At 48.4% G+C, this 25,025-nt stretch overlaps 1 protein-coding gene and 2 non-coding genes across 8 annotated transcripts; all 3 read right to left on the reverse strand.

The window, feature by feature from the left end:
- Nucleotides 1-1,315: 1,315 nt before the first annotated feature.
- KHDC4 (KH domain containing 4, pre-mRNA splicing factor) lies at nucleotides 1,316-18,359 on the reverse strand. 6 transcript variants are annotated; one of them, XM_045454430.1, is made up of 15 exons: nucleotides 18,230-18,353; nucleotides 17,887-18,029; nucleotides 17,045-17,261; nucleotides 13,444-13,572; nucleotides 13,015-13,094; nucleotides 11,865-11,917; nucleotides 11,430-11,593; nucleotides 10,275-10,486; nucleotides 9,666-9,726; nucleotides 8,137-8,194; nucleotides 7,654-7,907; nucleotides 5,367-5,546; nucleotides 4,364-4,476; nucleotides 3,636-3,727; nucleotides 1,316-2,624 (listed from the first exon to the last, which is right to left on the reverse strand). In XM_045454430.1, the coding sequence occupies exons 1-15, from the start codon at nucleotides 18,266-18,268 to the stop codon at nucleotides 2,425-2,427; spliced, it is 1,995 nt and encodes a 664-aa protein (XP_045310386.1). In that variant the 5' UTR covers nucleotides 18,269-18,353; the 3' UTR covers nucleotides 1,316-2,424. The 6 variants fall into 6 exon arrangements, 5 of the variants coding, with proteins under 5 accessions (XP_045310386.1, XP_045310389.1, XP_045310387.1 ...); XR_006706442.1 differs by having other exon boundaries at nucleotides 2,593-2,624; nucleotides 4,364-4,448; nucleotides 18,230-18,359; XM_045454433.1 differs by having other exon boundaries at nucleotides 1,316-3,727; nucleotides 4,364-4,448; nucleotides 18,230-18,359.
- Nucleotides 6,812-6,943, reverse strand: LOC123587112. The gene has a single exon (XR_006707166.1). It is a non-coding gene; the product is annotated as a small nucleolar RNA SNORA42/SNORA80 family (small nucleolar RNA).
- Nucleotides 11,069-11,197, reverse strand: LOC123587116. The gene has a single exon (XR_006707170.1). It is a non-coding gene; the product is annotated as a small Cajal body-specific RNA 4 (non-coding RNA).
- Nucleotides 18,360-25,025: the final 6,666 nt, after the last annotated feature.

The following is a 25,025-nucleotide window of genomic DNA, read 5'->3' on the forward strand; positions in this document are numbered from 1 at the left end:
AACCAAATTCCATCAAAGCACAGCTACAGGGACTGCGGGTCAGGTCTGGAAGACCAGAGGTTCGTTCACACCAACACTGTGGTTAGGCTGAGCACAGTTCCACATTGACACGCATGTACGTTAAAGACATCTCGGTTTTTATTTTTTAAAATTCCTTTCGAAAGAAAGTGCAAGCAGGGAGGGAGAAAATCCCTAGCAAGCTCCACGCTCAGCGCACAGCCCCATCGGTGGCTCGATCCCAGGACCGCAGAATCATGACCCGAACTCAAATCGAGTCGGACACTCAACCAACTGGGGCTGTCCAGGTGACCCAATGAAAGGCATTTCAAAACTAGGTTTTTAAAGACAAATGTACTACCTCCCCCCCCCCCCCAAGAAAGAAATTAAGAGATTTTAAAGAATAATTCAAGACTGTTCACAGGGCTTTTAAAACACTTAAAAATTTTAAATCTGTTTTTGATAGATATGGAGAGCAAGCGGGGAAGGGGCAGAGGGGGAGACAGAACCCCAAACAGGCTCCGCGCTGTTAGCACAGAGCGCGATGTGGGGCTTGAACCCACAAGCCATGAGATCATGACCTGAGCCTAGATCAAGCTCGGGCTTAACCAACTGAGCCACCCAGCACACACACACACTCCCCCTCCCCCCACCCCCACGGCCTTTATATACAGCAATAGTGAAGGCACTAGCACTATCTTCACCTCCGTGTTAGGTGGTACACACAGGTCTGAAAGGAATTGGCACCGGGCAAATTTTGCTGAAATTTCTACCCACCCTTCTTTTTAAGAATGCTTTCTCAAGCATAATTTGTGTCTATGTCCTTTAAAAATGTACCTCAGGGGCGTCTGGGTGGCTCAGTCGGTTAAGCGGCCAACTTCGGCTCAGGTCATGATCTCGCGGTCCGTGAGTTCGAGCCCCGCGTCGGGCTCTGTGCTGACAGCTCGGAGCCTGGAGCCTGTTTGAGATTCTGTGTCTCCCTCTCTCTGACCCTCCCCCATTCATGCTCTGTCTCTCTCTGTCTCAAAAATAAACGTTTAAAAAAAAAAAAAAAAATGTACCTCACTCTCTAACCATGTTCCATAAAGGAGGGCTAAAATACGAGACCGGAGGGAGTCCACTATAATTATCCTCGATGTTTTCGTCTGGACTTTGAAGAGTTTACTCTGTTAAGTCATCAATTCTTGGAACTATATGGAAACTTCTGGGCCCGTGTATGTATTTTTCTGGTGGGCTATAATTCCATTAAGCTATCAGTAAAAGTTTATACATTTTAGCGTATGGATGGGTTGTAGAAGAGAACAGAGAAACCACAACAGAATATTTATACATTTATTTATAATGAAATTATGGTCTAAATATTTACAACATATAGGAAACCAGAGAATATGTTTATACAAAGCCAGCCTGCAAAGTATTCAAATGTGCAAAAATGACAGTTCAGTATCTCAAACTACTCCTGGTTCAGCAGACTAGCTCCTTCTTTCACACGTCAATATTTGATACAAAAAAGTTCTTTTGGCAAAACCTGTAATGCCAAGAAAAAGGACAAGTTGCAATTTCAGTCACTAAGTCCGCCATCCATCCTACTGAGCGGTCAAATCTCTCTATTTGAGCTGCAACCAGTTCTGAGAGGCAGACCACTGTGTTTCATTTCTGTGAGGAGTTCTGACCAGCTTTGATCAAGCAGTTTTCTCTGACCCAGCTGACGACATGGAGCTTAGAAGGGCAATAAAAACAGCAATGGCTTTCTGAGACAAGAGTGCCTGAAGGTGCCAGCTTTGGCTCATCCCAGTAAAAAGACACAGGGAAGAAAGAACAAAAAACAAAAGACTTGAATCTTCCTACTCAGGATCCAGCTATATCCAACAGTTTTAAATTAGTAAAACTGAAGTTTCCAAAAACAGAAAAGAATGCAAAAATGAGACAGGGATGCACTGTCCTTAGATTTAAAGGTGCTGAAAGGAAAGGATGGTCTTAAGATCATTTCCCCACTAATAAATAGTAAGGCGTCGTTTGTAGCCAGTTGTCATCAAAATTGACCAAACAGTAGTAAAATACAAATAAAACCTTCTCTTCGTCAGAATAGGGGCCATTCATGTGGAAAAGGCTGGGCTGGACCAGGTCAAATGGATATGGGAATGACCCTGTTGGGAGGCTCTGTTGACCAAGCACATTTCACCAACTGTTAAAAAGCTTCTGAGACAAACTTGTGATTCTAAGTAAATGTGAACAGATGCTATGCCACTGCAGAAACAGGGATGTTGTAAAAAGAACGAGACACTTTGAGAAAGGAGACGCTGCATCTCTAACTTCTGCAAAGGTCCAAGATGGTTCCCGGTACAGGCCCCAGAGTCTTATTAAATCAAACGCATGCATTATTGCTAAAGAGAGTCACCGAGGGTCAAAGCTCTGCTCCACTGTTTCCTACGGGGCCATCCAGAATGGCATCTGCTGTTTAGCTCGTGGTTGTGACGAAGGGTACTGATAGCCCAAACTCCAGCCCTGTGGAAAGCTACTTGCATTTTTATGACCCCCGTGTTCCTCCTCTTCATCAGATGAATCTGCAGCATAAGCCACCAACCCAAATCCCTTCTCCGTGGTTTTCATCTTCTTGACTGGATAATCTAGAATAGAGAAAACAACCCCAACCCCGTTCCCCACCAAGACAAAAAAAAAAAAACAAACAAAACAAAAAGATAATACCATAAATTCGTTAATAAAAAAAAGATGTTAATTGTAATTGGTTAGTTGGACACCATTTTGAGGTCACAGGGTCAATGGTCACCCAAAAACGTTGAAGATCACACGAAAAACAGCACCAGCATCAGCAAATGTGAGTCCACCAGAACCATGTAAGAAAACAGAGAAAGAAAAAAGAAACACAAAAAAAAAAAAGAAAAAAAAAGAAAAAAGAAAAAAAAAAAAGTAAAGTTAGCAAGTGAGTCTCCGGAGGCTAATATTTCACCTTTTAAAGAGTTCAAAAAAAAGAAGAAAAGAAAAAAATGTATTTTCTTTTGCTCACTTTTATTACGACTACAGGCAAAGAACACGAGTGGCCCCATATTCCTCTACACATCTAGAGTTCTGGGATACTAAGAGGCAATGCTTTTTCAACAGCCACAGGCTGACCATTCAATCGATAGAGCCATGCAGAGAGAAGTAGCTCAGCTCCCAATACAAAGAAAAATCAATCTTTTTTAAAAGTAGGCTCTACGCTTGGGGCTCGAACTCAGGACCCCAGGATCAAGAGTCACATGTTCCACTGGCTGAGCCAGGCAGGTGCCCCGAAATACCAGTCCTCAAGTCTGCATCAGATTACCTCCAGGTATTCAGATAACAAAGGCAACAAAATTTTGAACTGACCTACCGATCATTAGTATTTCCTAGGGCTTGAATGCTATGCATAAAACGTAAGTGAACTAACTCTTTCCTAGACACACGTCAGTTGAAAATTAAAGCCCGTGTAACTATACGTCGTCCTTTTAAATAAAAACAAGTATTCTCGTTAGCCTGTAGATTTTAGAAGCTGGATTAAACACCTGAATGAGTGCCATCTGAGTGAACATCAGGTCAGAAAACTAACAGCTTAGGAACAGTCTTAGCCACCCGAGTGTCCCCAGCTACACCTCACTCACCATGGCCCCCTGCTCCGGCCCCAGTACCACTCCTGTCATCAGACTCTGCTTTCATTCCAGTCACTGGAAAGGCTGGTGGAGGCATCAACTGCCTGTTAGGAGAAAAAATGTGACAGCCCTTTCAGACAGATTCAATCCATCATAACCTGTCCAGCAGACACGAAGCAGGTAAGCATCCACTTCTACCCCTTCCGCCTGACCCCACCCTTCGAGCTACCATCAAGTTGTCAGATTGTAAGGCCTGTCTACACAGCCAGGCTGGGCCGGGCCAAAACAAGAATGCGCTGCTGGGAGAAGTTAGGCTCATCTAGTGAAGGCTCAAAGGATGGTACAGGAGAGTGCGAGCCCCGGGTGGCAGGCCGGACCTCCACTCAAGTACCTCAACCCATCAGGTTCTAGGACTCTGAGTAGCAAACTTGGCTTGCGTCAGACTCCTGTCCCTGCCTACGCTTAGGAAAACGGCCAAGATGCAGGCAGTGAAGGTAAAGGAAGATGCCTGAATGAACAAGCACTGAATTATTCAAAGTCGAGTACAGCGGCCCGGAGACTGGGAGGCGCGTCCTATTCTCCATTAGCGTATCCGTTACAAAGAACAGGAGCTTATTTGAGCCAAAGGATCTCGTTACAGTTTTAGAACACGGGAAGCCCACAGCAATGACCATTCTCACTAGCGATGCACACAGAGGACGTCTTAATACATTCATGTAATTCCGCGCCAACGAACTTACCTGTCCCTCTCTCGCTCTTTGCCTGAGGAACTTGCCGGCTTCGATCCTGCACCTTCAATGTCATTCTGACTGGAGAAGCCTGTACCTAAATTAGTCATATGAATGGGTCCATGCTATGAGCAGAAAAATACAGTGGCATTAGCAAATCTACAACTGCTGTACAGACTTTAGCTCCTTAACGTAACTGTCAAGTGCCTTGTCTTTCTGGTCAATTGCAGTAATCTGCACTACATAGCTCTCTGGGATTTGGGGCGTAACCACGGCCCAAACAGAGATCACTCTTCCCTACGGAGGACTTGCTCGGGGACATCATGATTGATTATGCTACCTGCATCTGTTTTCAACTCTTCATCTAGAACTATAAAAATGCTTCAAAGCGTGTTTCAAAGAAGGCTTCAAGGACTGTGGCAAAAAGCGCAGGTGCTTCTCCTGATGAAACAAAACTGCACCAAAACTAAACATTTTAATAATATTTTTAAAAACCCTATACTCGAATGACTGTAACTATGCACAGAAGCACATTTTGGCCACCTTTTTCTGCGGGCGGTGGGGGACTGGAGGAAAAAAATCACTCTTTCTTATGGAGAGACAGAATAGTAAATTGGGAGCTAAGGTTTAAATACAAACCACTATTGGGAGGTAGAATGATACCTTTTGGTGAGATGTGTAGGGAAGCGAGAACTATCTGAGGCTTTCAAGAGTGCTGTGTAAGAGGAAGTGCAGAAATCTACACGACTCGTTCCAGGTGCCAGTCATAAGAGACCTATACTTCTCTCTATGTGGAGTTCTGGATTTTATCATATTGACCCCAAAGACAAACCCACCCAAAGGGACTCATTCTCGCTTTCAGTTAATCCCCCAAGGAAAAAACCCTCATCTCAATGGATTCCAGAAAACAGAAATCCTCGTTATTGGGAAAACAACTGGCATAGATGTGAATTTCTTTCTTTAAAGGAAAGATACAGTAGGGTATGGGGAGGAAAGTAAAAGTATTTTATTTAACCTGGTATCCAAGAAGTCCAGACTCTCGTTCATCTGGTAGCTCCTCTGTGAATCGCCTCTTCTGTGCCTGGGGTTGAGTTGGGAGTGGGGGCTGGGGCGGGGGCGGGGGCTGGGGCTGGGGGCCCGCAGGCAAGGCAGTTTTGACAGGAGCAGCAGGAATAAAAGGCCCGCTCATCGGACTCTGGGACCAAAACAAACCAAGGGGAAAAATGGTGTGAGAATGCCCAGTCAGTTTAAGGACACAATAGTTACAATACATTTTAATGATGCACATGTATCCTAGAAATCCTGTATCTCTCGTCGCTAGTGTCCTTCCTGTATCATCTGGTGACAGTACAGCCTTCCCACCCTGACGGTAGGGAAATGCAAAACTGACGATCTCTAAGGTGCTCTCAACTCTTAGGAAAAATCTGCTGTGCACTTGGGCGATTAGGAGCAAACGTGACCAACAAATAATACAAATTCTAGCCACTTACTTAGTTCAGAAGTTACAAGCCAAATATTCTCCAATTTAAGCTCCTCTAATCAATGCGATTAGCTCTTTCTGGATCATGAAGGCTGCCAACGCTCGTGGCAAAGGCAAGTCCATCTGCCACTTCCGTGGGTAAGTTGTCATAGCAACGGGGAGTCTAATTTTTTTTTTTAATTTTTTTTTTTTTAACGTTTATTTATTTTTGTGACAGAGAGAGACAGATCACGAGCGGGGGAGGGGCAGAGAGAGAGGGAGACACAGAATTGGAAGCAGGCTCCAGGCTCTGAGCCGTCAGCCCAGAGCCCGACGCGGGGCTCGAACTCCCGGACCGCGAGATGGTGACCCGGGCTGAAGTCGGACGCTTAACCGACTGCGCCACCCAGGCGCCCCGGGGAGTCTAATGTTTTAAGAGATTGTTCCAAAAAGGAATAAGGACTGACCCAGCACTCGTCAGAGAGATAAAACAAGTCTTATCAAATAGCCATTACTTGTTGAACACGTGGGTCACCTCAATTAACCTTTTCGACCTCTGAGATATTATCATTACGCCCATTTTCTTTCTCTTTTCTTTTTTTTTTTTTTAAGGTAGGCTTCACACCCAGGGCGGTGCCCAACTCGGAGGCCTGAACTCCTGACCTGGGCCAAGATCGAGAGACACTCAACCAACTGAGCCACCCAGGCGTCCCACGCCCATTCTCTATAAGGAAACCAAAGACTGGATAGGCTGAATTATATTCCAGGAAGGCACAGCTCAAACCCGGGAATGCATGAGGGGCCCGGGCCGCCCGCTCTCTCAAGCCCAACCCTGAAGAGCCTGCTCCACCATATGCATTTCTGGTCCCAAACCAGCGCGGCTCAAGAACGGCTCAAGTTCTCCAGCGCGGCTGGAGAACTAGGGCTCTGCCAAACACAGAAGGCACGTGATTAGGCCTCAGGGTCACCGCCAGAATTCAGCGAAGTCTTCTGCTGTTTCTCCCTGTCCAGCCCCCTTCAGTGCTCACAGCCCACCGATCAGGAGGCTGGGCAATGGTTCGGGGCTGCACTTCCTCTGGCACAGGTCCACTCTGAGAGGCCCACGGTCAAGGGCCCGCCATCAATCACCGTGCGCTCACTCACTAGCTTCCCTCTGCTCTCTGATGGACGTAGGGTTGGACACCATCCATCCAGATGCGCTAGCTGCCTACCCTTTCCGAAAATTCTAGTTTCTTACACAGTTTGAGAATTCCGTGAGAGCATTTACGATCCTTAAGTTGGCAAAGCTCGTGTAGCCCTTGGCCTAGGAACCCCTGCCTATGGTGGATTTCCTTCGAAGCTTAGGGACTCCGTTCCAAACGCGTGGAGGCGTGGCGTGGGCTGGCTCCCCTCTCCCGGAGGCAGGTGCAGGCAAACTACGATTGTGGCCCTTGTACACTTGCGACTCGAGTGTTCCCGGAGCACGGCCACGCTCACTCACTCGGGATCGTCTCGGGCCGCGCGTGCGCCCACCGGCCGGGCACGGCAGGCGTGACGGAGCCCGCAGGGCCCGCAACACCCAACCTAGCCGGCGGCCAGCATTCCAGAGGAAGCTCGCCGACCCCTCTTCTACACACCGGTCTGCCGGTGCCACATGCTTGAGGACGAACACACTGGTGTGTGCACGCTGTCCCCCGAAGCCTTCGGGTAGCTTGGTGGCGGGAACGCAGGAGGAACGGGAGAAAACCCCTCCCGCTGCACCATAACTAGACACCTGTTCTGAACGACGACGCTGCGTCCGCACCCCTCCCCCGCCCGGCTTCCCCCAGCACGGCGGCGTCCGGCTCCCGCCCTGGCGTCCTACCTGTCCAGTGCTAGCTGGAGGCTGCACTTGGGTTATCGGGTATTGTGTTGGCACAGGGGGCACTCCAGTAGGTAATGCTGGCAAGACTCCGGGTGCCAGTGAAACAGCCGGTGGCACTATGCTTGGCACTCCGTAGGGAGGCTGAACTGGCTGCTGAGGAGGGGGAACAACAGGGTAACCAGACTGATAGCCATTGGATGGATAATATGGTGGCTGAGGAGGGACACTACTTATAGCAGAGGGTTGTGTATAGCCTGAGGGGGAAGAAAAAAAGTGTTTAATCAGCTGCAGCAGAATGAGACATTTTAGCTGAATATTAACTTAATCTCTAGGGAAGAAAACTACTGAGGTACGAATGGCTTTTCAAATCACCCTAGGTTCTGAGTGCCCTGGCACGCTTAGTCTAGCCTTAAGTATCTATTTCACACACAGATATCGCTAACAACGCATTTATCTTCGTTAAACACTTTGAGACATACACACCTGGTAAGGGTACAGCAGTATTAATCTGATTCACAAATCTAGAGTATTCAGCATGAACCTGCAAGAGAAGGGAAGACAAATTCATATGGGACAGTCCCAATTTGTGGATTATTTACAAGGGTCTGGTTCTGGGACTAAAGCAGCCGGGGATTAAAAGATTTCCACTGGTATCTCCACCTATTTGAGACCTGTTTACTCTACATTTTAATAAGGCACGGGGTGCCCGGCTAACTCGATGGGTGGAGTGTGTGACGCTCGATCTCAAGGCTGTGAATCTGAGCCCCATGTTGGGTGTAGAGATTATTTAAAATCCCCCAAATGAGACCCAGAGCCACACAGATACAGAAGGTAGGAAGTTCCTAAGGTTGTCAATATAACTAATGAGAAATCATTCATTCTTTTATTTGCTGGACTTGTCCTCAAGGAGCTCAAGGCTCAGCACAGAGCTAGTATGTCTCCGCCCCCCGCCATCCAGTTCTTCATTCTGGGCATCCCACTGAGTCGCCGCACGCAGCAACGAGACAAAGCCAGGGGGTGGTCAGGGCAGTTGTCTGGTACAAAGGATGGTCAATCAGGTTACTTTGCAGAAGCAAAGCAAACAGCTTCCCAAAAGTTTGGAACCCTTACGTATCAAATAACACAAGGCTGAACAGTCAACCCCAAACCTGGTTTCCATCAGGTGCTACGCAAAGAGGCCTCCCGGTTTAACTTTTGGTCACTAGACTACAGAATAAAAAGAATACTCAAATAAGCAATTAGGCCAAAGCACTGCCGATTGGTTTTAAACCATCGTAGTTCCACCTTCCTCCCTTATTTAGCCAAACTTACTGTTGAAAAGAACTTGGAAGGCCCACAGCAAACAACCTGACCGAGATTAAAAGTATCGTCTACTTAAGTAACTGAGGACATTGAGATTTCACACCGAAGGCCTGCACATTTCCAAAACTCCATACTGAAATGCCTCCTAAAGAAGAAACCGCACACCAGCGAGGACATGCTAGGGTAGTTTGACTTCCTTAGAGAGAATGTTAGTGGCCAGAACGGTGTGGTTTAAATGGTGTCCTTTCAAAAGTCACATCTGCCAAAAACCCCAGAATGTGACCTTATTTGGAAACAAGGTCTCGCAGATACACGCTATTAAGATGAAGTCACACTGGATTCCAGCGGGCCCTAAATCCGAGGACTGCCACCCTTCTCAGAGACAGATGGACAAGGAGAGGCAGGAGTAGGCCGGGTGTCACCGGGACAGAGAACGGAGCTCTGCTGACACCAGGCGCAAATGCAAAGGGCTGCAGGCCGGGGGAGGCGTGGAACATTCTCCCGCACGGTGTTGTTCAGAAAGAGCCAACCCTGCCCACGCTTGGATTCTGCGTGTCTGGCCTCCTGAGCAGTCAGAGAATACGTTTCTGTCACCTAGTCAGTGGCAACTTGTTACTGAAGCTCTCGGAAACCAGTGCAGGTGGGAAGAGGGCTCAGACACAGCCCCACACAGCAGTTCTCTGCATATCAGACAATCGAACAGAACTCACTGTTTGCAAGAGATTCTCACAGAGCTTCTTGGCAGCAGCCAGGCCTTCTGGTTTGGGATGGCTGCAAAGAAAGAAGACCCAGAAAATTCAAAGAGGAGAAAAGTAAAAGACACAGAATCGAGTTTCACTTCGTATACTGTTTATAAGTTTAATACATTTAATGCAGCACAAATCTAACTTTCTGAAAATCACAAAATAATGTAATAGAAGCCCTGTAAGATATAACCAGTATCATCGAGACATACCCTTTTTGGTCTCTCTGAGTTATAGTACTTCTTGACATAAGACTTTTAAAAGCCACTAAAATCACTATAAAGTACACGAATACTGTCGTAGGTTTAAAAAAAGGTTACTTTAGGCTCATCGCAGCTACTTTAGGGTCAGAGATTGTATAAAACCCAAGAACCTGAATACTAAAAAAGGCAATTCCACCTCCTATTTCAATCATTCTTATTAAGCAACTACAAATTGATTATTGCTAGTACTGACCTAAGTCCCTCACGTTAAGGTTTATTAAACCTATTTTCTTACACCTTCTGAATTATCCCTGCCTGTACTGATCTGGTGACAAGCATTCAAATGTCCTCAGCCCCACCCATCCACACGTACCTAATGTAAATATACATAGGCTCAAAAGCTTCTCGGCCAGATGCTGGCTCAATGCAACCCGAACCTTTGCCTCTTAGGAAGACTTTGGCACCTGTTTCAATCTGAATGTGCTGCAAATAGGAGCAGCCTGGACCTTCCACTTTCTCCTTGACATTGAAAGTGGGCACAGCATGCTCTAGACCCACAAATAATTTATCTTGAACATAATGCATCTGTGGAAGAACAGAACACCTCAGATTAAACATGACACATAATTAAATGCAAATCTTGAAAATGATTATGCGCAAGACTTTAATCCTCCAGATACCTTTAATCACTGTTAGAACAAGGACTCCAAATAATTTCTACCATGAGCCTATAAAAATAAACTTTACAAAGCAGCTTAAATTCTTTTTTTTTTTAACGTTTATTTTGAAAAGGAGGGAGAGAGTGCGTGTGCACATGAGTGCGTAAGCAGGGGAGAGGGCAGAGATAAAGGGAGAGAGAATCCCAAGCAGGCTCTGCGCTGTCAGTATGGAGTCTGACGTGGGACTCGATCCCACAAACCCTGAGATCATGACCTGAGCCAAGGTCAAGCGTCGGATGCTTAACCGACTGAGCCCCCCAGGCGCCCCTATAGTAACTTAATTTAAATGAGATCTGCCTATCCCACGCACCTACCTAGAACATTAACACCTTCCTCAGTTCAGCAAAACAGGCATAAAGCAAAGACTCGAGGCTCAGGAAGCACGCCCACGGCCCAGGCCACCGCAAGGCAGTGAGAGCCCGGTGCGGTCTCCCGGGACGCGATAGCGGCGTGTCGGGTCGTGCAGTCAGCCCCGTGGTGTCCTCCAGTGAGGGCTGCTCTCGCCCACCCTGTTCTCTAGGAGGATTGTATCAGCAGAGTCTTGCTTCACCAGACTCAGCCTTCTTAGTCCTCCAGCTGCCATCACATTTACAGACACAGAACCAAACCACTAACTTCACAGCGAACGGTGTGCCCTCGACTGCGTCAACGCCCTTTCCAAAGGGCGCGTCACCAGGCCAGCACTAGCAGGGAACTCTCAGGTCAGAATTTCAGGATTTTCTATGTTCTTCTCGTCTCCCGTTTTCTGTGGCCTATGTCAATTTTACAGAAATGGCAAAGCTGTTAGGGGATCTCTCCACCAAACATACCCCTGACTGGAAGGGAGGCTTCTGGCTAACAGCTGGGGACAGCTGTGCAATGGGCGCCGGCTGGTGATAGACAGTGACTGTTGCACCATTAAAAGTTGGACTCGTCCCCGTGGCGGCTTTGACCACCCCATTGGTGATGATCTCTTTGATTCGGTTTACAGCTCCTGTGGAAAAACAGGGTGAGATGTTATACCAATGGGATGAACGCACGGACTACCAGCTCGTGACAAAGGTCAACGCTCAGGTGCCCATGTACTAATCCGTTTTAGAGGATCCCCAAGTATGTGGTTCTCAGCCTCTCTAAACCCCCAGCCCACTCGTAAGCGGTTCATACACACGAGTTAGCACAGCCCGGGAACATTCTGCCAACTTGTTACTTAGAGCCCTATACTTTGCCCTTCCCAAAAAGCAGATGTGAGCCCAACCATTACTTACTGTCCACTAATTCCCGTGTCTGGCCCTGAACATGAAGGTATAACGGACGATCCCTAGAAAGAGAAATACAAAATGATGATCCCAAACTGGTCATAACCAAAGGAACCAAATGGGCCACCGAATTTGTAACGTTTATACTTTCCAAGTAAGGCAAAGGCACCATATTCACAGAAATGACTGTTGCTAATTTTTAAGAACGTGGTTTAAAGCTGAGGCTAAATAAACTTTTCTGGTTGCTTCACGTTAGCCAGCCCACACAGGATCAAATCTGTTCTTATGGGCTCCTGAATACGGGGATCTAGTCAACCGAGACAACCGGATGTTTGAGAAAATTCCTTTTTGTTGGCTAACAGGTTACGTGCAGACATGCTCTCGTCTATCCAAATGACCGGCGTGACAGTGACAGGAGCGCACAGACCCATGGCTGTGAGGCCCGCAACCAAAGCAACTCTCGACTCTGAACGTAAAGTGGCTTAGATTCAGATTTTGACAGAGATCTTCGATAACCATACAGTTCATGACAAGCCGTCAGCAAAAAAGAGCTGGGTCTAAAGACAAAAAAGTTCAAAACAGCAACCGGCGTGCACACAGTTGCAATATACTGTCTCAGGTGGGGAGCAAGTTTTGCTTCCTAATTATATTTGGTTTGGGCCAACGTGAAAAATGTTGCACTGCCTGAGTACCCGCCCCCAAACACCGAGTAATGGGAGAGACGAACTAAAGGGGACGAGATGTTTACACAGATAATCCAGCCACCCTGGAAACAGCAAGGAGTCGGACAAAAGGATGTTTTTTAGACGGAGATCACAACAAAACACACGCCCTTTTGTTGGGGGAAACATTCCCACACAGAAATCTAGAAGCGTGTCCGTTAAATGTTAGCAATTGTCTCATCTGACACTTTCCTGTAATGTGTTTCCTCTAAGAAAACGTTACCTGTGAAATGAAAAATCAAAGAGCAGCAGGAAGGACGAGAGCTGCCGACCCTCCTTACGCACGTCTGAGATGTTCCCAAGTTCTACTACGAAGCATGCGTGTACGTCTAGCAAGCTGCTGACCAAATATTTACACCTATTTCCTCAGAATGAAACACACACTAACGTGAGCCCGTGTCCAATCTTTTCCCAAAGCAGAGGAAGTGCATACACACCCTGGCCCCACTTTGGCCTTCTCCTCGCTTGTCATGAATCTCCCTCGAGTTGACACCGCGGCCCCACTAAGTCGGCTGATCTGAAAAGGAAACATTCTGTTAAAAGGATGATGTGGCAGTTGACCGACTTCGACGACAGGCAGCGGGATGGATTCTCCCCATGCGTTCATTCCACCAACAGACAGGAATGACGTCTGTACGGGAATCCCTCCCATGTCGGAAATCGCTTCCTGCTCAAGCTGACCCAGGGAGTCCACCCACATCGGCTCCTTCACCTTCACTAGGAAGTCCTTCTGCAGTTAATTCAACCCAACCCTGACTTTGGAGATTATGACCCAAACCCGCTAATAAGTATCTGACGCCGCTCTCCGCGTTCACAAGACCACGCCCAGCCACCGCCGTCCCCAGAGAGGCCCCACATCTCCCCACCTCATCCTGAGTCTGCCCTCGAGTCAACAGGTTCCTGCACGTGAGAGGCACGTCATTGATCTCGACTTCAGCCACCACCAGGTCGTCCTTGCTTTTATTGCTAGTTAGGCCTTTGCCAGCAGCCTGAAGCTACCAAGAAAGAGCAATTAGATCAAAAAGACTGTAAGAAGAAACAGTATCTTTCTGCTGTGCAATTTACAACTGGCGCTTCCCAAGTCCCACCACCACCTTACCGTTCCCCAAACCTGCCTGCAAACACACTTTGGAAACGCTCCTGGGTGATTCTGCAAAAAATGACATAACGAGCAAACAAAACCTCACTGGACTGACACCGAGTATGGTCAACTGACTTGAAGGCAACCCTCAGGTCTCTCTGTAACCTCAGCCACGTGTGCGTTTCTGCGATCACATAATCCCAGAAACCCTACGCTGCTATCTTCACGGGGAAAATCACAAGACCAAGTTGTGGTGCTTTGCACCTCAACCAGCTAGCCGTACGTGCAGTCAAATGCAGGGCAGGGGCGCCTGGGTGGCTCAGTCGGTTGGGCGTCTGACTTCGACTCAGGTCGTGATCTCCCGGTTTGTGGGTTCGAGCCCCACATGGGGCTCTGTGCTGGCAGCCGGGAGCCTGGCGCCTGCTTCGGATTCTGTGTCCCCCTCTCTCTCTCTGCTCCTCCCCCACTTGTGCTCTGTCTCTCAAAAATAAATAAATGTAAAAACTAAGTTAAAAAAAAAAATACAGGGCAGAGTCCAGCAACCCATGCACCTCACCTGTGTAACCGGCCGCTGCCTTTGTGCCACCGCTGCGGCCATGGCACCTTACATTCATCCTTGCAGTGACCTGGAACACCGGTCAGTTCTACCTGACAACCCATTACTTTCTACTAAAGAACTAAGAGAATGGATGAAAAGTCACGCAAAATCCTAAAATCTGATCTGGCTTCTTTCAACTTCAACTGTAGGCAACTCCAGATAGCTGGATTGGAGTTATTCAAGAAAAATTTCATCCCAAGATGGCCTTCCCCAACCTTTTCTTGCCTTGGACCAACGTCCCACAAATCTGCTCCAGGAAGATAAAAATACAGTTTACTTCCTTATGCATTAGATACATTTTAAATATTTGTTTAACGTTTATTTATTTTTAAGAAAGAGAGAGTGACGGGGCGCCTGGGTGGCGCAGTCGGTTAAGCGTCCGACTTCAGCCAGGTCACGATCTCGCGGCCCGTGAGTTCGAGCCCCGCATCGGGCTCTGGGCTGATGGCTCAGAGCCTGGAGCCTGTTTCCGATTCTGTGTCTCCCTCTCTCTCTGCCCCTCCCCCGTTCATGCTCTGTCTCTCTCTGTCCCAAAAATAAATAAACGTTGAAAAAAAAAAATTTAAAAAAAAGAAAGAGAGAGTGAGCATGAGCAGGGGAGGGGCAGAGAGAGAGGGAGACGCAGAACCCTATGCGGGGGCTCGAACCCACGAACCGCAAGATCATGACCTGAGCCGAAGTTGGTTGCTTAAGCCACTGAGCCACCCAAACGCCCTATCAGACACGTTTTTAAATCACGGACACAAACTAGATTCAGCAACATCTCATCTTTGTTCAGCCCCCCACTCAGCACGCTGGCTCAAGCACACCTCACCTCCCTGAACCCCGGGGCCACCTTCAAAGGTGTGGGCAGTGCCGTCCGGCAGTGGGAGCTACCTGGCAGTCCAACGTGGGCGCCGTCAGCCTCGTGTCCAAGTGCCCTGCCGAGGAACTCCATTTTAAATTTTACTTTTCACTCAAATTTTAATTTAAATAGCTACAGGAGGCAGCAGCCACTGTCGGGGACCACCCAGGCACATGTCACCAACCCCATCAGATGAGGAAAACTGGGGCTCCACGACATATCTAAGGCCAAGAACCGAGGACCCTGGGTTTCACATCTAGCTATTCTGCTTCTAAATCCACTATATGTGTGTGCTGCCGCCTGCTGAGCTCAAAAGCTTTTTAGAGAGAAAAAAAATAAGTGATTCACATCAGTATTAAGAATTTTATTACTCAAGAAGCACTCCATGATCACCAGCGTGTTACAGCCCCTTGTAAAACTTACAAACGGACAACGGACTCAATCTTTGCAAACCATCAAAATACGATGAATAACGAACTTCCAATTCACTAGAAGTTCCCACCAATTCTGCCGAACTTGAATACTTAAACATCCAGACACATTATGGCCTGTTGATATCATACTCATACACAGGACAGCTAACAAAAAATTGTATTTTCCTTTCTCCCCCAGCTTTATTGAGGTATAACTGACAAACAAAAATTGTGTACATATACTGAAGGTGAACAACTGGATATTTTGATATACGGTTACATTGTGAAATAATCACAACGTATTAATTATAATTAACACAGTCGCTGCTCACCTAAGTTGCATTTGCAAACACAGAACTCATTTCTTCACAGGTACTATGGAAGTCAGCTTTATTTTTTCATTAATTTTGTAAATGTTTATTTATTTTTGAGAAAGAGAGAGCATGAGCAGAGGAGGAGCAGAGCAAGAGGAAGTCACAGAATCGGAAGTAGGCTCCAGGCTCTGAGCTGTCAGCAGAGAGCCCGACGTGGGGCTTGAACCCACGAACCATGAGATCATGACCTGAGCCGAAGTTGGATCATGGCCTCAATTGACTGAGCCACCCAGGTGCCCCCGGAAGAACTTTTTTTTTCAAATGAGAATTATAATGGAGCAAGCAGCCTTGGAACACACTGAATTCTCCAACTCCAGAGGCTTTCACGCAAAAGCTAAACACCCAGTTGTCCGAGGCGACTCTGAAGTCACACGTGTGCCAACCATGACAGATCTTACACAATTACACAACTTGACATTCACACGCACGCCCAATTTCCATCCTCTGTAAACTGGAGACAGTAATCCATCCCTTAAAATTATAAGGATTTCTTTCAAGTGCAAAGCATGCATTCTAGCACTACAAACAGCCACTATAGGCATCGTCCTGTAGAAGATTCTGGTTTCCTATTACAGGATAAGTTAAAGACTTCAAAGTTCAGATCCAGTCTAGTGGTGAGATTTTAGTTATACCACAAATTCTATAAAACGACCAAATTCTATAAAATGACCAATTTGTATGAAAACAGCAAACCAACCAACATATAAACGGTTCACTTTATTTCATGTTTAATTACACTGTAGACGTTCATTAGATTCTAATTATAAAGGGCATTTTATAAATGTATTTTTGAGCAGAGTTGACTAGAGACATTTTAAAGCTCACTGATTTACCTGGACTTTCTCATGTGACTTCAGGGAAAATGCACATGTGGTGAAAAATATACTACATCGTTGCTTTAAATGATTATGTAGATAGCAGGCCGAACTAAGAACAAAGACAAGATGAGCTATTTGATCCGTAAATGTAGTCAAACCAACCAAAGCTGCCTCATAAAAACAAATGACAAAATATCATCTGATATGTTCCAAAACTAAGTGATCCTTAAATTACTGGGTCTGGGTTTTCTCCTCTACACACAGGATTCTTGGATCGCACAACTACAAAACAACCCTTATTAACATCGCAATTAGCAGAGTCCCTTCAACTTCAAATACCTTCTCGGCGGCATTCTGCGTTGGTTTCAGCTTCCCTTTGGCCATGAGCATGGCATTGATCTTGGCAGCCACAGCAGCAGCAGCATCCAAGGCTCCAGAGGGAGCAGCTGTGGAGCCCCCAGGGCTTCCCCCACTGCTGGTAACCTCCCCACCTGGGGCCGTCGGCGGGAGGAAGAGAAGGGGGGCTGGCGCTGGTTGGTCCCATTTGCTGCGGCGCCTACCGGGAAAAAGAGGAAAATATTGGGCCCCAAAGCTTTATTCCTGTTATTCTTCCCCTTACTACGCTTTAGCACCCCATTTGCCGTCTATCGTGCCCTCTTTACACCCTCAAGTCTCTTATCAATATTAAAATGACCACCTCTCTTTATACAATTACTGCAGTATTTCCTCACTAATTTCGACCCTACTCCAGAATCTACTTCTTTTCTACTCCATCACCCCTCTGAGAAAACTCCACTCTGTCCCACATGCCCCCGTTTTGCCCCTCCTCTTGGCCAGTCCTTCCGAAAAGTCCCTGCTTTCCGTCTCCCTCTGCTCCCTGCCGGCCTTTTTCGGGGGCCCCAAGGCCTGCTCACCGTCTTTCTCCCCAAAAGCCCAACCCTCCAATACGTACACTTCCCACTTCAACGCCTCCCCCCCCACACCCATACGCAGCTCCCAACGGTCCCTCCGTCTCTCCTCTGCCCCGTGCGAGCCGCGATGCCCTCGCCCAGGAAGCTTTACCCGCCGGCCCCGGGATGTGTCGCGCTCCCCGCGGACATGGCGACCGGCTCTGCTCAACCACCCGCCAACTACCCCACTACCACCTTCCCGTCACTTCCGCCCCCAACGCCCTCACGCACAGCCCCTTCCGGTCGTGGGGAAAAGCCGTTCCGGTGAAAGCGTCGGTTCCAATTGGACTCTTGTTGATTTCAAGGCGTCTGGCATTATCCGAGACAGGTAGGGTGTGCCCTTCCTGCTTTCGGCTTGCCCTGGAGAAAGATGGCTGCCGCAGAGCATATCAAGGCGCAATTGGGGCGAGGAGAATCCATGTTTGTTGTGGGCAAGTAGGTAGCCCACAAGACAATACGCAAGAGTCGGAGAATTAAACAGTTTGTCCCCCGGTCCAGCCACGTTTGTGTGGAGGCCCAGCCTCTGGCCAGGGAGAGAGCCTTCCCGCCACTTTGGCCCGCTTCACTCAGTTACCTGCTTAGGAAAAGGCAAATGATTCGTCCCAAAGGTCATGTGAGAAATTTCTCTAGTTGTTTCACGTCTGCACGCCAACCACTGCTTTCAGAGCAGGGCCTCGGGGGCGCGCCGCGAGGGGGCGCCGGCGGCTGGGCGCGGGAGCGGAGGGGAGGGGGCGGGCCGGGGCGTTCCGCCGGGGTCTGGGGGCGCTGGGAGTGGGTTGTGGACCCCGGAGGTGAGGGTCGCCGGGCGGGGCGCACCGCCGGGGTTGGGCTGGAAGTGGGTCGTGGACGGCGGAGGTGAAGGGGGGCGGGCCGGGGCGCCCCGCCGGGGTTGGGGCCGGGACGCCGCGGACCGACGGCGTTTGGCGGGTCTTCAAGCTGCTAGGAGACTCTAGGTTGAACGACTAGCATGGAGTGCTGTGTTTCAAATAAATTTATATTCTGGTAGCGAGAGGCCTAAGCAGCTTGTTCCGATTCTGTACAATTGCTTGGCGCGCCCGCGTATTCCTGACCAATCATTGGTACCCCCAGTTGTGGTTTGACCTAAAGGCGGGAACCAATCGAATTCTGTTAAGTGTTCAAATTTAAATATCAACCAATTGCAGCTCTGTAACTGTGAAAAATCCCTGATTTCCCCGTGACTTGTTTGTACCTGTCTATAAAAGGGCTGTAAAAACCTCACTCGGGGCCTCTTAGCGTCACCGGCAACGAGTGCACGGAGGACCGGGTTCGAACCTGCAATAAACGACCCTTGCCGCTTGGCTTTGGCTCTGGACTCTGGTGGTTCGTTTTTTGGGGTCTCTTGAACTCTGGGCGTTACGTTGGGGGCTCGTCCGGGATACCCCCAAACCCACCAGACCCCAAGTCAACGGGTCATTTCTGAGACCGGTGGGTAAGTGAGCCGGCTCTGTCCGTTCCTGTTTGTCTGTTCGTTTCTGGCTCTCCCGCCGCGGGATCTGTATCAGAGACTGACACAGCCCTGGCCGACGCGCTATAGGGCAGTCAGTCGGGACCAGTAGGAGACGTCCTCTGGCACCCGTCTGGGGCACCATTTTGGCCCATGGGAACTCTTTGTTCGGGTTACAGACACCCGTTCTGTATCTGGTCTCTTCACCAAGGCACTTTCTGTTTGCCGCCGCGCTTGCGATTTAACTTGTCTCCTCTCCTCTGCAGGTATATCCGGCTCACTCCGGGAACATAAACTAACTTGACCCATCTATTTCTTCCTATACAGACTATGGGACAGAACCAGAGTACATCTCTCTCCCTTCTTCTGGCTAATTTCAGGGATGTCCAGACTAGAGGCCATAACCTAAGCCTGGACATCCGCCGGTCGAGACTTATCACTTTCTGCCGGTCTGAGTGGCCCACTTTCGGGGTGGGCTGGCCTACCGAGGGCACTTTTTGTTTGCCTATAGTTGCTAAGGTCAAGGCCAAAACCCTCCTGCCAGGAAAGGAAGGCCATCCAGACCAGGTTCCCTATATCCTCGTCTGGGAAGGATCTTGTTGAAAACCCTCCACCCTGGATGTCTCCCTTCCTTTCCTCAGGGTCCTGTAAGATTCTCGAGGCCCGCTCCACTGACCCAACCAAGCCGCGAACCCCCTCAGCGCTCCTAAATCCCATATTGCCTGATAGTCAGGACCTACTATCCCTGGACCCTCCACCCTATCATCCCCCTCCCCTCGCACCCCAGGCCCTGCCCGCAGCAGCCGCCCCACCAGTCGCCCCGCTGGTTGCCCCCAAAGGGGAACCAGGAGGACGGGAAGCAGCAGCTGCACCGGAGCCGGGGAGGCTAGGGGCAGCAGCCTCGCCAAGCCCTATTGAAAATGAAACCAACCGCGAAGGGCCAGCCGGCCGAACTCGAGGGCGCACCCAGCGTGAGCCAAGCTCTCACCTCCCCGACTCCACTGTGGCCCTACCCCTGCAGGAAATAGGACCCCCCGATGAAACGGGCAACCCCCGACTCCAGTATTGGCCCTTCTCCACCAGTGACCTTTATAATTGGAAAACCCAAAATGCTCGGTTTTCTGATAACCCTAGAGATCTTATAGCCCTCCTAGAGAGCATAATGTTCACCCACCAGCCTACCTGGGATGACTGCCAACAGCTTTTGCGAATCCTGTTCACCACGGAAGAAAGGGAGAGGATTCAACTTGAAGCGCGGAAGTGGTCCCCGGGGAAGATGGTCGACCCACTGTTAACCCTGACCTCATTAATGCAGCGTTTCCCCTGACTCGGCCTGATTGGGACTACAACTCGGCAGAAGGTAGGGGACGACTGCCCATTTATCGCCAGACTCTAATGGCGGGTCTCCGGGCTGCAGCACACAAGCCCACCAATTTGGCCAAAGTGTACTCGGTCGTACAAGGTAAGACAGAGAGCCCTGCCACCTTTTTAGAAAGATTAATGGAAGCCTTTAGGCAGTACACCCCCATGGACCCCGAGGCCCCCGAAGAAATCCTGCCCAGGTATGGTTTTCCAGTAATGATAGGGTCAGACAATGGACCTGCATTCGTCTCTAAGGTAAGTCAGGGATTGGCTTCCGTACTTGGGGCAGATTGGAAATTACATTGTGCCTACCGGCCCCAAAGCTCAGGACAAGTAGAAAGAATGAATAGAACATTAAAAGAGACCCTTACTAAATTGACTATGGAGACTGGCGCTAATTGGGTAGAATTACTCCCCTACGCTCTGTACAGGGTTCGCAACTCCCCGGACAAGTTGGGCCTTACACCCTATGAAATCACGTTTGGCCAACCCACACCTATCATACCTAATCTTACACCCTATGAAATCACGTTTGGCCAACCCACACCTATCATACCTAATCTTAAGTCAAAGCTCATTCAATTAGACCAAGATAACAGCCTCTTGTCTTGTCTCAGGGCTCTACAGCGCGTTCATGAGGCCGTGTGGCCTAAACTAAGAGAACGATGTGAGACGGGGCCCCCACCCACTCCCCATCAGTATCGTCCAGGAGACTGGGTCCTCGTCAGGCGACACCGGCAGGAGAACCTTGAACCCAGATGGAAGGGACCTTACCAAATCATCCTGACAACTCCCACCGCCATCAAGGTAGATAACCTCCCTACCTGGATTCACCACACCATTAAGCCTGTCTGACCTAGTGGGACACACTGATAGAAATACTACTTGGACTGTAGACCAGAGTAAGAAAAACCCCCTCAAACTAACCTTGCGCCGTGCCTCCCCTAAACACGTTCAGGATAGTGACCCTTGTCCTACTAGCCCTCAACCTCAAACTCCTGGAGGGAGAACTAAATACCCCCGTTGACAAACAGAGATTATTACAAGCTCTGTATGGAAGGCCCTGTGATTGCAGAGGTGGCGTGGTTAGCACCATTGCCCTGCCACACAGTAAAAGAATAGTAGCCAGCTCTGTAGGAAGAGGGGGTCTACAGCGAAGCTACACTCAAACCCAAGACTGTGGGACCACAACTGCTTACTTAACCCAGACCTATGACACCACAGGACTGCAGCAACAGCAGTGGTTATGTGTTGACAAACCCAAGCCCCTGCCCCCCATGACAAAATGCCCTTGCTCCACTTTCCAGGAGTCGGTGCACAGCTCTTGTTATGACTCCTATCAGCGATGTATAGGGCCAGACAACTCCCCTGCCTACTTTACGGCCATCCTACAGAGTAACAGGGCAGCGATAGCCAGTGATAACAATACGCAACTTCAAGCTGGCTGCTCTGGCTCAGTTGGAGCCGCCGTCTGCTGGAACCCCCGAACCCCCATACATGTGTCTGGCGGTGGAGGACCCCAAGACGCTGTCAGACAGATGGAAACGCAAACGAGGCTTAAGGACCTCGCAGAACATCTGTATCCACGGCTTAATTCCACCCCCTAGTTCTCCCTAGGCACAGCCCTTACGAGTTAGACCCTCAGACAATGTCTATCCTAGAAACCACTTTCTTACTCTTAAACATCTCTAACCCGACTCTAGCCCAAGATTGTTGGCTTTGCCTACCCCAGCAAACTCCCCGACCCATCGCCATCCCCACTGAAGTTGATATCAGCATAACCAATGACTGCTTTCCTTCTTCCCTACCTGACCCCTTCCCCGTTCAATTCATTAGCCCGTTCGATGCCTCTTGCTTTATAAATAATCTTGCCTCCCAGAATAACAGCATAGATGTAGGGATCATATCTCTTGCCCAATGCCACCAGTACATCACTATCAACTCCTCCTTCCGTAGTACCAACACCACTGTTTTCGTCTGCGGAAATAACCTAGCCTACACCTATCTTCCCCACAATTGCACTGGAGTATGCATCCTGGCCACCCTGCTACCAGATATCGACTTAGTCCCAGGAAAAACCCCCATGCCCATCCCTAGTCTGGACTTTGTAACTGGCAGATCCAAACGAGCTGTGGCTGTTATCCCCCTCCTGGTAGGCCTAGGAATTACAGGCGCATTAACTACCGGGACAGCAGGATTAGGAGTCTCCATACACTCCTATCTGCGACTCTCTCGTCAACTAATTGACGATGTCGAAGCCTTGTCAGGGACAATCCAGGATCTGCAAGATCAGCTAGATTCCCTAGCAGAAGTGGTGTTACAGAATAGAAGAGGGTCGAATCTGCTAACCGCAGAACAAGGCGGCATCTGCTTAGCCCTACAAGAAGAATGTTGCTTTTATGCCAATAAATCAGGAATAGTTCGGACCAAAATTAAACAGCTCCAAGAGGACCTCGCACGCCGACGAAAAGAACTAGCCGAAAACCCACTGTGGTCAGGACTCCACGGGTTTCTCCCCTACCTTCTTCCCTTTTTGGGCCCCCTACTATGCCTCCTCCTCCTTTTTACCTTCGGCCCTATTATAATCAACAAAATAATGAACTTTATCAGGGACAGACTAAACACCATTCAGATTATGGTCCTTAGGCCACAGTATCAGCTCCTAGACATGGAGAGCGAGCTTGATTAGGTAACACTGTAGGACCCAAGATTGGTTCCTCAGGTACTTGAGAAAGGGGGGAATGAGAGGCCTGAGCAGACTGAAACTTAACCAGCTTGTTCCACTTCTGTACAATTGCTTGGCGCGCCCGCGTATTCCTGACCAATCATTGAGATACCCATACCCCCAGTTGTGGTTTGACCTAAAGGCGGGAACCAATCGAATTCTGCTAAGTGTTCAAATTTAAATATCAACCAATTGCAGCTCTGTAACTGTGAAAAATCCCTGATTTCCCCGTGACTTGTTTGTACCTGTCTATAAAAGGGCTGTAAAAACCTCACTCGGGGCCTCTTAGCGTCACCGGCAACGAGTGCACGGAGGACCGGGTTCGAACCTGCAATAAACGACCCTTGCCGCTTGGCTTTGGCTCTGGACTCTGGTGGTTCGTTTTTTGGGGGTCTCTTGAACTCTGGGTATTAACAGTAGGATTAAACAGCTTTTTTTTTTTTTTTTTTTTTTTTTTTTTTTTTTTTTTTTAATTTTTTTAACGTTTTTATTGATTTTTGAGACAGAGAGAAACAGAGCATGAATGGGGGAGGGGCAGAGAGAGAGGGAGACACAGAATTGGAAGCAGGCTCCAGGCTCTGAGCCATCAGCCCAGAGCCCAACGCGGGGCTCGAACTCACGGACCGCGAGATCGTGACCCGAGCTGAAGTCGGACGCTTAACCGACTGAGCCACCCAGGCGCCCCAACAGTAGGATTAATAAAATACAAGTTAATTTGAAAGCCAAACTCGTAGTATTTTCCCTTCAGCATTTAATAAATGCCCCTTCCATCCAAACACCACGTTTATCGTGTGTGAAATTTTATATATACGCTATTATGTTTCTTCGTTCTTTTGCGTTGATCCGTTCCTTTGCTACGGTGTTTTTATTGGGTAATTCTATTTCAATTTTAATCTGTTAGGGCAAACCGATTTTCATCTACATTTCATGGCCCATTCTGACAGGTGTATTTTTCCAAAGAATTTCAGATTAAACACCATCGTTTTCCTGTTGCCCCTTTTCCCCAAAACACAATGTTGTTGGGAGTCTGATTGAAATTACATTATTTTTTTACATTTAAAAAAATTTGTGATTTGTGAATCGTATTACCCTTTTCTAAAGGGTACTGGGGGGGAGGGGCCTGGCTGGCCCTTGGGTGGAGCATGTGACTCTCCATCTCCCAGTGGTGAGTTCAAGCCCCTCCTTGATCTGATCGCGGAGCCTACTTAAACATTAAATAAAAATAAAAGGGTACTCTATGCGCTCAATTCACAAAGTTGTGCAACCATCACCACTATCTCATTCCAGACTGTTTTCATCACCCCAAAAGAAACCCTGCACCCATTATCAGACACGTCCCATTTTCCCTTGCTAAGGCAACCACGAATCTACTTTCTGTCTCTCTGGAATTGCCTATTCTGAACATTTCACACAATGGAACCATAGAATATGTGACCTTTAGTGTCTGATTTCTTTCACTTAGCATCTTGTTTTCAAGGTTCGTGCATGTGGTAGCGTGTGTCAGTGCCTCATTCCTTATTACGGCCAAATAATATTCCATTGTATGGATAGGCCAGTTTATCCATTCATTTAGAATGGATAGTCACCACTTCTGTCTTTCCTTGGAAAATTTTTTTTTTACATTTTATTTATTTTTGAGAGAGAGAGAGAGACAGTGTGAGTGGGGGAGGGGCAGAGAGAGAAGGAGACACAATCCGAAGCAGGCTGCAGGCTGCAGGCTCCGAGCTGTCGGCACAGAGCCCGACGCGGGGCTTGAACTCACGAACCACATGATTATGACCCGAGCCGAAGTCGTACACCTAACCGGCTGAGTCACCC

Source organism: Leopardus geoffroyi, chromosome C3, assembly GCF_018350155.1.
Source record: "Leopardus geoffroyi isolate Oge1 chromosome C3, O.geoffroyi_Oge1_pat1.0, whole genome shotgun sequence".
NCBI lineage: Eukaryota > Metazoa > Chordata > Mammalia > Carnivora > Felidae > Leopardus > Leopardus geoffroyi.